The sequence below is a fragment of the Ischnura elegans genome, assembly GCF_921293095.1.
Source record: "Ischnura elegans chromosome 13 unlocalized genomic scaffold, ioIscEleg1.1 SUPER_13_unloc_4, whole genome shotgun sequence".
NCBI classification, from domain to species: domain Eukaryota; kingdom Metazoa; phylum Arthropoda; class Insecta; order Odonata; family Coenagrionidae; genus Ischnura; species Ischnura elegans.
In genome coordinates, this window is record NW_025791660.1 from 2,323,789 (window position 1) to 2,339,112 (window position 15,324).

At 46.9% G+C, this 15,324-nt stretch overlaps 1 protein-coding gene across 1 annotated transcript; it reads right to left on the minus strand.

Annotated features, from left to right (window-relative positions):
* Positions 1-12,594: 12,594 nt before the first annotated feature.
* Positions 12,595-13,371, minus strand: LOC124173279. The gene has a single exon (XM_046552798.1). The coding sequence runs from the start codon at positions 13,369-13,371 to the stop codon at positions 12,595-12,597; it is 777 nt and encodes a 258-aa protein (XP_046408754.1).
* Between the last annotated feature and the right edge of the window lie 1,953 nt (positions 13,372-15,324).

Consider the following 15,324-nt stretch of genomic DNA (forward strand, 5'->3'; position numbering starts at 1 on the left):
CATATGTTGTGGAAGACAATGTGATCGACTGTTCAACAAAAAACTTTCTTCAAGTCTAATATTATTCTTGTATAAAATTAAAATAAATAATTGTGTTAGTATTAAACCGTCAATTTAAATTTCGTTTCTATTTATTTCGGTCCTTCCTATTTCAACGGGTACCTAAGTACTTCCCTATGTTGTACATAAAGTTTATTTTTCACCTTGTTCCTCTTCAGCAAGTGGTTATTTCCTACTGTAGATGTCATAATTATAAATTTAGTTAATGGTATTCTTCAATTCAATTTCATTTCACGAACAACGTCGACATTCACACTGAAGAATACCTATTTATTGATAACTAAAAGTAACAAAATATAAAATACAACATCTATAAAAGGTAATAACCACTTGCTGAAGAGAAATAATTACTAAAATAAAAAATTCCTATAACGCATTAATGCAATTCACAGTTAGTTCACAATAGCGCCAACAGAGGGGGTGGCATCATATTTCTTTTAAAGCTCCACAGATGGCTCTGATGTCGCATCGGGAAGTTTTACCAGGAAAAAGTACGAATTTCACCCGTGTTTTACCATGAAATTACCCGAATTTTACCACTTAATTTTACCCGTTACCATGCAGGTTACCCATCTCTTACCACAATTTAACCCGTGTAAAATTTGGGTAATAATGGGGTAAAATATCTTTTGTGCTGACTGGGGAGCTGCTTTTTCACCTTGAAGATATCACGTACTTGATCATATATGCATATAATTATTTTAATTTGTGATTATTAGAGGCAATTTTATCTTTATTGTTTAGGAGTGCATTTTCAAGAACGGCTTGTTTATATCGTTTGCGCGATTGCACGCCACAACTCTATGACTATCACAGATATAATTATGCGATTAGAAGACCTTTTTGTGGCTTGGATTCACATTTTGGGCCATTCATAATACCTTCGTTGAAAAAAGACCGCAGATGTTCACCCATGCGGATGTTATGGAAGGAATCATCGCGAGTGTTGTGATTGTGAATTCGTGTGACATACTTTGAGCTTTCTAATCACAATTTCATCAGTGACGATAATGGAAGGGTGAATGTTTGCCTTTAGATGTCATTTCTACCAAATTGGCGATGATATAGGAGTGTAACTGAATATTTGTAAATTTGTGATACAACGCTGAGGTAGGAGGATTGTGCCCTGTTTTAGGGCAATATACCTATGCTGTCTCCAGATGAGTGATTCATTAAATTTCTCCTCGTTTACAGAAATCACTATTTTTATTTATGTAATTTTCAAATATAATGCAACTGCATATTAGCACACATCAACGGTATAAAATGTGCATAAAAGGAACGTAGATATGGTATATATGTGCATAATATGCAACTATATGGTAGCCCACATCAGTGGTATAAAATGTGCATAATATAATAGAAGGTGCATATAAATGGTATATATGGGTATAATATGTACATATATTCCTATAGCCACATCAATGGTATAAATAGTGCATAAAATGTACATAAAAGGGCATATAAATGGTATACATGGGCATAATATGCGAATATATTTAAGGCCACATCTATGGTATAAATTGGGCATAAAAGGTGCATATAAATGGTATATATGGGCATGATTATATACGAATATATTTTATACCACATCCATGGTATAAATTGTGCATAAAATGTACATAAAATGAGCATATAAATGGTATAATGTCCTCATACATTCCGTATATATGCAAACAATGCCATTCCATCAGTGCATATGCCGAATTAAAAGACCACAGCTTAATCTGATCTTTGCCGCCGCTCTCCTGCGACTACGCCACCGTTTTCGACTCTGCTAGCCTGGATCTTCGCCACCTGCTTGACCTTGCCTTCACGGACAACGATTTTGGACTTCACGCCACAGCACTCCGCTTCCGTCGGGAGCAGAGACATCACTCCTGAGTCCCGTCGCTAAAGGGGCGCCCGGGGGTCCTCAGCTGACTGGGCTCGTACCTACCTTTCGAACCCGGTCACTGTGGTTATCACCTCCGGGTGGTGCCTTTGCCCAAAGACACTCCCAGGTTGTCTCGGCCGCTACCCCAGGCACTAGAGTCTAACTCATTGCACGCCTGGGGGACACGGCCGGGTCCCCTCGTTAGGGTGTTAGGCCCCAAACAGCCCTCCCCAACGAATCATCTGGCCGCCATGGAATCCACGGCGGCCACAGCATCCACCGGCTCACCATCTCGGTCAACTGGCTGTGACACCGAGACATCATTTGACGCCCATCCGACGCTTTACAGCAGTCGAATGGCAGCTAAGGACCTGCGCCAAGGCCACAGCAACACAGCGCCACCATCATATGACTCCCCCGAGTCACCAGCCTACGTCAACAGCGAGGAAAGCTCAAGGGCCCTTCTAAGGTCCTTGACACCGGCCCTCTTGGGGTCCTTATCTACTTCAACCTCTTCCCAAGAAGCCAAAAATGCGTCTACCGCTTCTGCTGCTTCAGCTGTAACAATGCAGCACTCTCTAGAAGGCCCTAACGAGATCCTGAATGGCCCTCTTCAGGACCGCATGGACGTTTCGGAAGCATATATTCCTTCTGGAGCATTTTGTACCCTCAAGAAAACTACAAGGAAGAGAGGCCGCGCTTTTCCGCCCACTGTGCAACCCGCCAAGCAGGTTGTCACAAACAATAAGTATGCTCCCCTTGCAAATGCAGAAGAATCGGCAAATACCGAAGAGCCGGCACCGGATGCAGCCATCCTACCTGTACCTGAAGCTTCTAAGCGTCTCCCACGACGCCAACGGCCACCGCCATTCCTAATTTACGGGATCTCAGTAGAACAAATTATATCCGTCGTCAAGGGAGAATTCCGGCAAGATATTCGCCGTGAATTCACGCGAGTCCACCTCGACACCCTGGAAGATCATGCTGCCCTCAAAGAACTGCTGGCCAAGGAACAGGCTGAAGCAGTTTCATACGCGCTACCTGAAGAGAGAACTATGTCCTTTCTAGTGCGATGACTAGATGCGGAATTCGATCTAGAGTATCTACAAGAACTCTTCGGAGGAGACGGAATTCCCGTAATATCGGCAAGAACCCTTCTCACAAGGGAAAAACAAAAGAAGGATCTACATCAAATTACTGTCCGTCCTACTGCAGAGTGGTCACCAAAAGCTATTGCAGCTTTAAAAGGTCGGCCCTGTTCACCTTCGCCTAGCACCATTCAAGCACGATAGACCGCAAATGTGCTATCGTTGCAACAGGTTCGGACACTCCAGCGTTCATTGCACGGCGCATTCACGCTGTTGGTGATGCGCCGGCCCTCAGCATGGATCTGACTGCACAGTTCCAAAGACGACTCCTGCCACATGCTGTAATTGTGAAGGAGATCATCCTGCGATGTCTAGGAAATGTCCCGTCTAAAAAAGGCACTTGGACAAACTGAGGGCGTCCCATCATCGACTTACGGGCGGTGGCAGATAAGGCGGGTTTGGAAACCACAGCTTTATCACTTGGGCTACCTTACATCGGCAACGTTTTCGACTCTGGCACCTCTTTGGATCATCCTCCCAGACTACGACCCCTGCGCCTCTAGGACTACGGATTACGGAAACCGGACTACCACCAACGCCAGCATTGGCGACATCAACGGGACGCCCCGTGGGATTACTCCCGCCGAAGATAACCTCCATCCTCTTTGGAGGAGAAGGCGCCATGCCGTCCGGCAGCGGACAGGCAGCTGCGGCCGCTACAGCCGCCGAGAGCCATAACAGTCCTTTTCAAGGCCGTCAGACTCAGGATTGGGCAGGAGAAGGCCCTTCAACACCCGGATGGACCTCCGCATCCCAGGGCACCGGTCACCAAGCACCGCAATCAGCTGCGGCGACCGAAGGTCAAAGTGGCCCTCTTAAGGGCCGTCAACAGCAAAAATCCTCAGGGTGGACGCAAGTATCTGACAGGGATCCAAGAAAACGGTCTACGCCATTCCTGTCCATCCAGGACATGGCGAAGAAGAGAAACCCAGCACCCGTTGAGACCAGGAACTCATTCACTCCTCTGGCATCTGCCATCCCAGACGATGCCATGGACTCGGAGGAGACTCCAGCGGCAGCACCCACGCAGAGTGCACAGCGGGCCACCAAGCGACCACCGTCGCTGATCATCTACGCAGTAACGGACCATGCTGCCCTAACCGCCTCATTAGAACGACGGTAAAAGACCAAAAATTTACCGTTGTTCATAACACCGATAGCAGCCGCGTGCAACTACGCAACGCAGACGATTACCTGGCGCTTAAAACAAAGTTGGAGGAACAGCAGGCACAGATGTCAACCTGGGGCGCCACCGGGGACAAGCTGCGCTTCTATGCCATCAGGAAGCTGCCCATTGACTACGATGTAACCCAACTCAGGGAGGATCTCGAGGCCCTGGGAATCGACGTGGTACCGGTCATCCCGGCGCGGCGAGGGGCCTTCTTCATGGCGGTCATCAGGGAGACGCCGGAATGGACCATGAAGGAGATGTAGAAGCTCCGCTGGCTCGGCAATAACGGAGTTCGCGTGGACAAGTTCACCCACCGGGATCCACAAATGTGCTACCGATGCAATCGCTTCGGCCATTCATCGGTGCACTGCACGGCGGCTCCGAGATACTACAAATGCTCTGGGGACCACGAGGGCAAAAACTGCCCTGACGATGAGAGGAAGAATACCAAGTGCTGTAACTGTGGCGGCAATCACCCGGCGTCTTCCGAACATGCCCAGAATACCAACGGGCAAGGGAACTGAAGGAGAAGCGGAAGCTGGTCCAGAAGAAACCTGCTCCGAAGCCTACGCCGGAAGCGATACCTACTCTTGGACGCAAGAACGCCTGGGGAGTGGGCTGCCCTGCCGGACCATTCGCCGGACAACGTCCCACCATGCGCCCAGCACTGGGCTTTCCTGGCTTGCCGCCGAGCAGGCCCGTTCACCGAGAGACGGCGGAAGAAATCCGTCAACCACTGCGGCAGAGGAATGCCGCCGCCACGAATCGGCAGGAGCAGATCGCCGACGACCTATCATCCTTGCCTGCAATCCTGCAGGCCCTTCCCGCCACAGCCGCCTTGCTTCAAACCCAACTGCAGGCCTTCACTGCTACCATGAGCCGCTTCCTAACCAGTAATGGCGAGTAGACCAGGAAGCCGCAGATCTGTCGTCATCGCCACCTGGAACGTGGGCGGTGGCCTTCGAAAGAAGCTGCCGGAACTCCTCAACTTCTCCAAGACTCGAGGGCAACGGTCCTCTGCCTACAGGAGACGCACTTGTATACAACCTCAACCATCACTGTACCAGGCTGGACTCTCTACAGGGACGACCGGGACAGCCCAGGAGGAGGAACAGCCGTTGCCGTATCATCCGATACCGTCTCCAAACGATGGTTACTCCCCGCATTGCAGACACTGGAAGCCACTGCAGTGGACGTCGAGACCAGCCTAGGCACCGTCAGAATAGTCTCAGCATACCTGGCACCGGGACGACGCTTCATCGCTGAGGATTTCGAGAACATCTTCGACTCAACGCATCCCGTCATCTTGCTGGGAGACCTGAACGCCAAACACGAGGAATGGCATTCTCGGGTTCGGAACCGGAAGGGAGAGCAGCTCTACTCCTGGACCTCAGGAACGGCGGTGAAAACTGCAGGACCTCACGGAGCCACCAGGATGAACTGGAACGGAGCCGAGGATATGCTCGACATTGCCCTACATAAAAACCTGCAATGCTCCCTGGCACTAACCTCTACGGCGTCCCTGGATAGCGTCTACTATCCGGTGCTCGCCTATCTAGGCTGCCAACCCGTCCTCGTGCCACGTAGAGAAGTCCGCAACTGGGGGAAGGCTGATTGGACTCTCTACCACCAGGAGCTGGCCGATCTTCTCCCTACGGAAGAACCGGCACTCAACACCGAAGAGGAAATTGACGCGGTCGCCGTATCAGTTACAGCAGCCATCAACAAGGCGATCCAAGTTGCTGTATCGACGGTCCAATGGCGCCCTTTCAATCACCTGGCACTTCCGGACTTCATCTTACGGAGAATCAAGAGGCGTAACCGCCTACGCCGGAAATTCCAGAAGACGAAGACCCCTTAAGACGGACAGAGATTCCGGCAGGCACGCGCTGAACTCCGGCTTCTCATCGAGGACCACAGGCAGAAGGAGTGGGACCGGAAGGTGTCCCAGCTTGATGCGGATGACGGCTCTCTCTGGAGAATGGCTGCCTCTCTGGAGAATGGCTGCCTCTCTGAAGTCGCGAGGAGCGGTGGAGGACTATCCCATTTCATCCCCTGGAGGCCTCCTAACTACGGAGGATGAGAAGGCGACGTTTGCGGCGGAGTACTTAGAGCAGTCCTCCTCCGAGATCCACCCCTTGGCGCCAGATGGTCCAGAACCCCAACTGGGGGATACTGATGTGGAGTTCCCGGACGAGGAACCACCAACGCTCCGCCCTGAAGACCTACGGGCAGCACTGGGGAAGCTGAAGAAGAGGAAGGCCCCGGGAGGCGACGGCATCCCGAACGAAGCACTTCTCCAGTAGCCATCATCGCTAGCCTCCATCCTGCTTCTGCTCTTCTTGGCCTGCTTCGGAATGGGATATTTTCCGGAGAGATGGAAGTCAGCCAAAGTACTCCTCATCCCGAAGCCGGGGAAGAAACGACTGGACATAACCAACTACAGGCCGATCTCCCTGCTTACGACCCTGGGGAAACTCATGGAGAGGACGTTGCCGCCCTTCATCCTCAAGCATACAGAGAGCCGTGACATCCTTCCACCGGAGCAGTACGGATTCCGGGATCACCACTCCACCACTCACCAGCTGGTACGGATGGTGGACTTCATAACTTCAGGCTTCAATAGGAGATGCTGCGCGGCGGCTGCCTTTTTCGACGTCCAGAAAGCATTTGACCGAGTTTGGCACGACAGCCTCCTATTGAAGCTGAAGCGCTTTGGATTTCCCTTCTGGCAGCGGAGACTGATCGCTGCGTACCTGAGGAAGAGGACGTTCTCCGTCATCTGGGGTAGAGCCACCTCCATGAAGAAGACCATCCGAGCAGGGGTCCCCCAAGGATCGGTACTCGGACCATTGCTGTTCAACATCTTTACGGCAGATATTCCGCGAGACTTCGGATGGAACGTGATCGTGACACTGTTCGCAGATGACGCAGCAGTGGTGGCGCGTTCCTGGAAATCCCATATGGCGGCCTCCTATCTCCAACGGACTGTGGACCAACTCCTACCGTGGTACGCAACATGGCGTATAACCATCAACGCCAAGAAGACAAACGCCGTCTTCTTCTCCGCCACGCCTAAGACGCCGATTCCGGGGGAGATTCTAGTCGACACGGAGGAAGCACCTTGGAAGACGGAGGCGCTGTATCTTGGAGTGACGCTGGACCGAGGCCTCTCCTTCCGCCAACACGTCCTGAACATCTCGCGAAAAGCACGGACGCGGAGATTCCTGCTTTCGCCGTTGCTGCGGTCGAGATTCCTCTCCTTGGAGCAGAAGTTGAGGATTTATAAAATGGCCATCCGGCCAATACTGTCGTATGCTGCCCCTGCGTGGAGCGGCCGCATACCCACAACACGGAGCCAACCCATCAGAGTGGCAGAGAACACTACGCTCAGGACCAACCTCGCTCTTGGATGGAATTACCACCGAGTACTGCTCTACGGCCTGACGGACATGGAGCCGATTGAGGACTACCTCAAGCAGACCTCCAAGACCTTCTTCCAGAAGGCGAAGAGCTCCAGCATCGAAGCCATCACGACGATAGCGGACACCAAACCAACCACATACGATCGGCACAAGAGACCGTGCTCTTCTACTGGAGAGGAGGAAGACCTACCGCAGAAGAAGAGACAGAGGTGAAGGACCCTCACTAATTTCATCGACGGGAGAAACTCTCCGAAGACACATCGGCTGAGAAACTATAACGTTGGACAGCCCAGTAGGACCAGGCAATGAGGACTGCCTGGCCAGCACACACATCGTTTCAGAGGATCATCAACAGTACTCGGTGGCGATCTAAACGCCAAGCATCATTCCTGGCAGTCGAACGTCCCGAACCCGAGAGGAAACAAGCTGAGGAAATGGCTGGATGACTACAATATCCGTGCCTTGGGTCCAGATTATCCGACGCATTACACGTCCAACGGCTCCTGTGAGGTGCTGGACATCTTCCTTTTTGCAAATATCAATTTATCCGTCTCCTGCCGCACCGTGCAAGCACTGGAAAGTGATCACTACCACGTGATCTGTTACTTGGGGATCAAACCACTTTATCTCCCACTCCCAGAGCACAGAAACTTCGCCAAATGCGATTGGCCCTTGTTTCGAACTACTCTTACATCATCTCTGCCAGCTTCGTACTCAGCGGACACGTGCGCAGACATAGACAACCTCGTCGCAGCGCTCACAAATAACATCCAGAAAGCGACACCTCTCGCAAAGCGCAGTCCTCCCGACTACCTGGACCTACCGGCTGGTATCAAAGAACTGATTCAAAGAAAAAACAATGCGCGTAAACGCTTCAAACAAACACATGATCCACGCGACAAAAGAGCCTTCCAAGTACTAAAACGAAAGGTACATGACACTGTTTTGGACTTCCAACAGACGACCTGGGAGAAGAAACTGTCCTCGCTATCCACTGACGACGGCAACATATGGCGAATGGCCAGATCCCTCAGGAAGCCCTTCACAAAAATTGACCGATACGAACTGATTCCGGACTAGCCTGAAGCAGCATTGAAAAAGCCTCTTGCTTTGCTGAATTTTTGCAAGACTGCTTTACGCCAAACAGCCCTACAGCTTTGGCTGCTAACATTACTCAACTAGAAGAAGAAGAGCCGCCAATGCCACCATCTGCCGCAAATCCTCCAGAAATCACACTGCCAAACATCGCTGAGGAACTCAGTAGACTTAAAATGAGGAAAGCTCCAGGTCCTGACGGGATTAAAAATGAGGTTCTGAAACAACTTCCAAGAGCAGCCGGAGTTCTTTTGGCCTTCATTGTTACCGCAAGCCTCCGACTCAACTACTTTCCTAAAGCGTGGAAGAAAGCAACGGTAATAGGTTTGCGAAAACCAGGCAAACCTCCGTCCGTAATATCCAGCTACAGACCGATCTCGCTCCTAGACGGTCTTGGAAAAATGTTTGAAAGAGTAATACAATGCCACCTACTGAAGAACACCGAATCAGAGAAGATCCTCCCAGTCTTCCAATACGGATTCAGCAAAAAGCACTCAACACAGCATGCCCTACTTCGTGTCACAAACTTTATCAACAGCGCCTTCAACGCTAAAAGCTGCAGTGCTGCTGCCTTTTTAGACTTCAGCTAAGCGTTTGACAAGGCATGGCATGAAGGACTTATTTGGAAATTAAAAACCTACCGCTACCCGCTCCGGATCATTGAAACCATATCAAACCCCCTCAATAACCGACAGTTCAGAGTCCATTGGGATGGAGCAAATCAACCGTTCGACCTAATCCTGCCGGAGTCTCTCAAGGATCAGTCTTAGGACCACTGCTGTTCTCCATTTATACCGCAGACTTTCCAACAACGTTCTGCTGGAACACAATCACCTGCATCTTCGCGGATGACGCAGCCATAATCTGCAAATCCACTAGACCACGCTACGCTGCAAAATACCTTCAAACAACCTTAAACAAAGTGGCGGATTGGTACTCCAAATGGAAAATAGACCTCAACCCGGCCAAAACGAAAACGGTCATGTTCCAAAAAAGGAATAGCTGGTTCCTACTTCCTGCTGCTCCACTCACTCTGCGAGGTATAAATATACCATGGAGCGATAACGCCACCTACCTCGGAGTTCACCTGGATCGGCAGCTACGATTTCGCCCCCATCTGCGTGAACTCCAAAAGAAGCTCAGCAGGACAAGCTTACTACATCGTCCCATCATGACCTCGAAAGAAATACCCCAACATCTGCGACTGCACATCTTCACAGCTGTTATAATACCTGCCATCACATACGTATCTCCTATCTGGTCCGGGCTGGCATTTTAAGGCCCGATCAGAAAACTAGACAAGACGATCCGGAAAATACTACGGAGCATCACCAGAATCCCCAAGTTCGCCGGCAGTGACCTACTATATCTGGCCACCAACGAGAAGCCGCTTGAAGAAAAATTCCAGGAAGCAGCGAAGCAGTTCTACGAGTCAACTTTAACATCTGACATAAATGACATTGCTGCTCTTGGAATGGCGAAACTAAATCCTTGGGATCGCCATTGCAGGCCAATCTCCTCAAAGGGAGATGCAGAAAACCAGCCGCCACATTGGTACTGCTAACCAACAGTCCTGGCAATCAGGACAAAGACCAATGCTACCACTTCATAGTGCCTGAAAAGGCGGAATGGAGAGAAAAGAGAAAAGAATCACCAGTCATCAGTGCATATATACCGCATATTATGCGCATATATCGCAATTTATGAGGACATTATACCATTTATATGCACATTTTATGCACGATTTATGACATTGTGGTGGCATAATTTTCGCATAAAATTTGAATAATATGTGCATATTATTCACTTTGTGCTGAGTGGGATGTACACACTTATGACTTTGACGTGTCTTACATCTTGTATATTTCAAAAGTACTGGTCCTTAGGGCAAATAGATACATTATTATTATTAGTATTATCATCATCTTAAAACCCTATTTTGAGCCAGACAGAATGGTAGAAATGGCAGCCCCTGTTGCTGTAAGGGGAAATGAAACTCTCCCAATTGAAAGACCAGTGACTGATGTAAATATTGATAAGAACACTGAGGTGGGCAATAAGGAGATGTCTGTACCCCCTAGTGACAAAGATGTTTGTATACCACCCAGAAGAAGTAATCGGGTAAGAAAGCCAAAACAAAGTTTTGAATTGTAAGCAGGAAGTTATTTATGTTTTCTTTTTCAGGGTATTATCATCTTAGTGGGAGGATGTTGTCATATCGCAAAGGTTGGCATTGCTTGTTTTCTGTTGGGAATATTGTTTTTTGTTTTCTCTCCCTCTCGGAGATGGAGTGATGGAAGTGAAACATGCGAATTGTATCGCGTTGAAATAAATTTGGCTGTAAACATTAATATATAACAATATACTCTTAACCATGCAGTCTATTTATTTTACAGGTAACTTGGTGACGGTTTTCCGGGTTTACACCGCGTTGATACATGTTTTGCGGACGACAGTTTCGGGCGCGTTCCAGCTCCCGTCTTCGGGTCCAAATGATTTGCAGATCTGTGATCCTTATTTATTTACAGCTAGTCAGACGGATGTTGATTTTTAATTCCATTGTTGAAAAAGCCGTTTGAAAGATGAGGATAAAGGATAGCCGTCTTCCCTATTGAAGTTATTTGGGTGACTCGCTATTTCAATCGCCTCCCTTATCAGCCTAGGGAAATATTTATTTTCCCTGGCGATAATTTTCGATTCCTTGAAAAGTATGACGTGCCCAGGTTCCGACCATGCATGCTCTGCAACCGCAGAGAGACGAAAATTTTTCTTTTCGGTTGCCTTAATTTGTTCATTTATTCTGCATTTGAGGGATCTCGATGTTTGCCCGATGTATGATAAACCACAGGAACACGTTACTTCATACACTCCTTCATAGATATCTGATTGATGACGATCTTTTTCACTCCGGAGGAGGTCAGAGGTCTTCTTCAAACTTATAAATCGCGTCAGAACGTCATGTTTGGCGAGAACTCTAGCAATTCTTTCCGACGTTCCAGCCACGTATGGCAAGAGAGCATGTGTCTTTGCCTTTTGCTGGTCTTCCTTTGCAATGTCCAAGGCCACATCTCTTTTCTCTTCTTCCCTACGCGCGATTTTTTGAATCAGTACCCGATCGTAGCCATTTTCTTGGAGCGTGGTAAGGAGGTGTTGTTTCTCTCTAGCGAGCGAATCTGTATCCGATATTGAATATGCCCTATGATATAGAGTTTTAATAACTGATGCTTTTTGCCTGGGATGATGGTGTGATTTGGCATTCAAAGAGCGATCAGTACGCGTTTCCTTACGATAGACTGAATGTCCCAATATGCCATCTGATTTCTTCTTGACGAGAACGTCCAAAAAGGGAAGTTGGTTATTTTCTTCCATTTCATTGTGAACTGCATGGAATTATTTTGGCTATTAAGATGTTCAAGGAATCTTTTCAGTTTATCTGTCCCATGAGGCCATATGACGAAGGTGTCGTCAACATATCTCACGAAGAGTTTCGGCTTCATAGGGAAAGAATCCAGGGCTTTTCGTTCAAATTCTTCCATATAAAGATGTGCGACGACAGGTGATAAAGGAGAACCCATGGATGCCCCTTTCGTTTGTTCATATAATTTCCCTCCCCAAGAGAAATAGCAATTACGAAGGCAAAACTCCACCATTTTCGGAATGTCTTTCGGAAGGTCTTTTTCTGTCAGTCTTAATGACTTCGATGGCATCTTCAATAGGTATTTTGGTGAACAAAGACACCACGTCAAAACTAACAAGGAGATCCTCTTCCGTAATCTTATATTCCTTTATAATATTGATGAAATGGAAGGAGTTCTTCACTTAGGTTGCAGTTAGGCCCGAGAATGGCCGAAGGCTATGGGCAAGATACTTTGCAAGCTTATGTGTCGGTGAGTCAATAGCACTTACGATAGGCCGGAGTGGTATCCCATCCTTGTGAATCTTAGGCAGGTCATAAAGTCGTGGAGGTTTAGGAGCCGACTGGATCAGTGATCGTCTCTCCTCTTGGGGTATTGACGAATGCTTCATGAGGTCCTTGATGTTCCTCTGGATTTTTGCCGTAGGATCTGAGTTAAGTTCTTTGTAGGTGGGGTCGTCTAGCAAACCGCAAGCCTTCTTTCGGTAGTCCTCCTCAGAGATGATCACAGTTGCGTTCCCTTTGTCAGCTGGCAATATCAGTGAATCATCCATTTTCCTGAGTTCACAGACGGCCTCTTTCTCTGCCCTGGTCAAATTGGGTTTTGGAGGCCTCGCTTTCCTGATGATATGGCTGACTTCTTCCCTGATTTCATCGGCCTCTGATTTCCTTAGCTTGCGTAAAGCATTTTCTACCACACTGATTATGTCCTCCTTCGGTATACTTCTGAGTGCTATGGCAAACTTAAGTCCTTTGGATAGTATGGAGGTTGCAGAATCACTAAGATTCACTTGAGATAGATTTATAACCACACTATCTGTTTTATTGAAGGTGGATTCGGGTGAACGTTTTTTTTCCACCAAATTTTCGAACTTCTGTAATTGCTTCTCTCTTATTGCTGTAAAGGTGGTGGAGGATGATTGGAAGGTAATTCTCTCCAATGTCTCCCAATCCTCTGGCATCAATTTGCTCCTAAGCTCTAGGTGTAGGTGGTAGAGTTCCGTCGAACAAAAGTGGAGAGCACTGCGTGTGTACTGCACTCGTTCTCTCAGTCGAGCAAAGCTCGCACGGCGGAGAATTCTCTTCGCCTTCTTAGACTGGATAGGATGCTTGATGTTGAAAAAAGATGGTAGCGTATCCGAGTCTCTGCATCTCTCGAAGAAAGCCAAAGAAGACAGAAGTTTGAATTTCTTCTTTCTCAGCTTCTCAAATCTTCTACTTCTCTTGAAAATATCCTCCCCGTAGAGGTGGATTAAATTATTACGGAGGCTTCCACGGTTAGTTATTTGGTGATGGTTTTCCGGGTTTACACCGCGTTGATACATGTTTTGCGGACGACAGTTTCGGGATGTAAGATGTAAGTTACTCATTAAATACTATCGATTTTCTTTACAATGCTGCTTACTTCATTTTTTTCCAAGATAATGCCGAATTCTGTTGACGTACCTGTTACTTGTTTATTAACATCTCATATTGCTGTGGGAGATGGCCTTCCCACTACCGTGTGTCCACTGTTTGAAGAAACTGACGGAATTCAGTGTTTTCAAAAAGATTTGTTTAGAATCAAACGCAGCTCTTAGAGAAAGTTTGCCGAGAAGTTTCTGCAAGGTGTGTACGTTTCGATTTTTCTTATTCGAAGACTGGTGTAGTCTTAGTTTTGTAGAGTTAAAAGTGATACTCTTTGGCTTTTATCTACAACAGCAGGAATCTAGGGAGAAAATTTTTGTGGACTGATATAGTTATAGCATAAATTCATAAGGATTAACTCAATTAGGTAATAGATTAGTCGCTTGGTGACACAATTGGAGAAATATATAAATTTTATATCAGCCGGTGGCCAATAAATCGAGTAATAACTAAAAAGGCCCTTCGATTAACGATCAAAAGATAATTTAGCATACCTTTTGTTAATCTACAATAATGGGGGACATGAAAGGTCCTCAAGTGTAGAAACAAATCCCTGAATATTTGCTGCTAAAGAATGAAGTGCCAGAGACCCGGAAATTAGTTTGTTTATAAAAAATATAGAAAAATGCGTATATGCATGGATGCGTTGTCAAATAATAATAATAATAATATTTATTTTACGGGCACAAGCCCTTTTACAAATCACTTTTTTTGTATTTACTAATCAATGTGCATATAAAATGTTAGATGTGAATCAAACAGTACCCCAAGGTCCTGTTTACCATGAACCCTACTTAATGAATAACCTGAGAAGTATTAGTTATTTAGGTACGGGAGTTTCCCTTTGCAGACGGTAAGAATATTGAATTTATTTATTTTTACAAGCAATAAATTATTATTGCACCAGCAAGCACAAAGTCTCATATGCACGTAAACATATTATCTTTCTATTGTTGGGGGCCTCTACCTCACCTTTACCTATGATCTCATGAGGCTAAGGTTATTTATAATGTAAAGCATCTTGGCGATGTTTCAGAAATTGATTGGTTCTATTCAAGGCATTTCATGGTGGGTACAATGAAAGCATGATGGGAAAACTATTAGAAATTAATTTAAGTGGGCAAAAATCATCCTAGAAAATATAATCATGCATAATGTAAAATTAGAAAGCATTTAGGATTTTTGATGTGATACATCTTATCTGTAAATGCTTACTCTATTTTTATATAAAATTTTTCTATATTTGGATATAAATTTTATATTTGCTTCAACTTTTACTAATTTGTTCACAAAATTTATAACTAAAACCATTTCTGTTTGTGCTTTTACTGACATATTTTGTATTTGTGCTTACAAAAACTGTTTCTTCTAATAATCTATCAGATAAACACTATTCTGTTTTGAAAAATGCATCATATAATTTGAAAGTTTTCCCCTCCCGCTCGCCGTCCCGGGTGGCCGACCCTCGCCGCGTGGGGATAAGTGGCAGCGCCGGCGAGGCGGAGCCA

Bases quoted from the DNA above. Each gene is read 5' to 3' on its own strand.
- LOC124173279 (XM_046552798.1), bottom strand. From the start codon at position 13,371: ATGCCAGAGGATTGGGAGACATTGGAGAGAATTACCTTCCAATCATCC.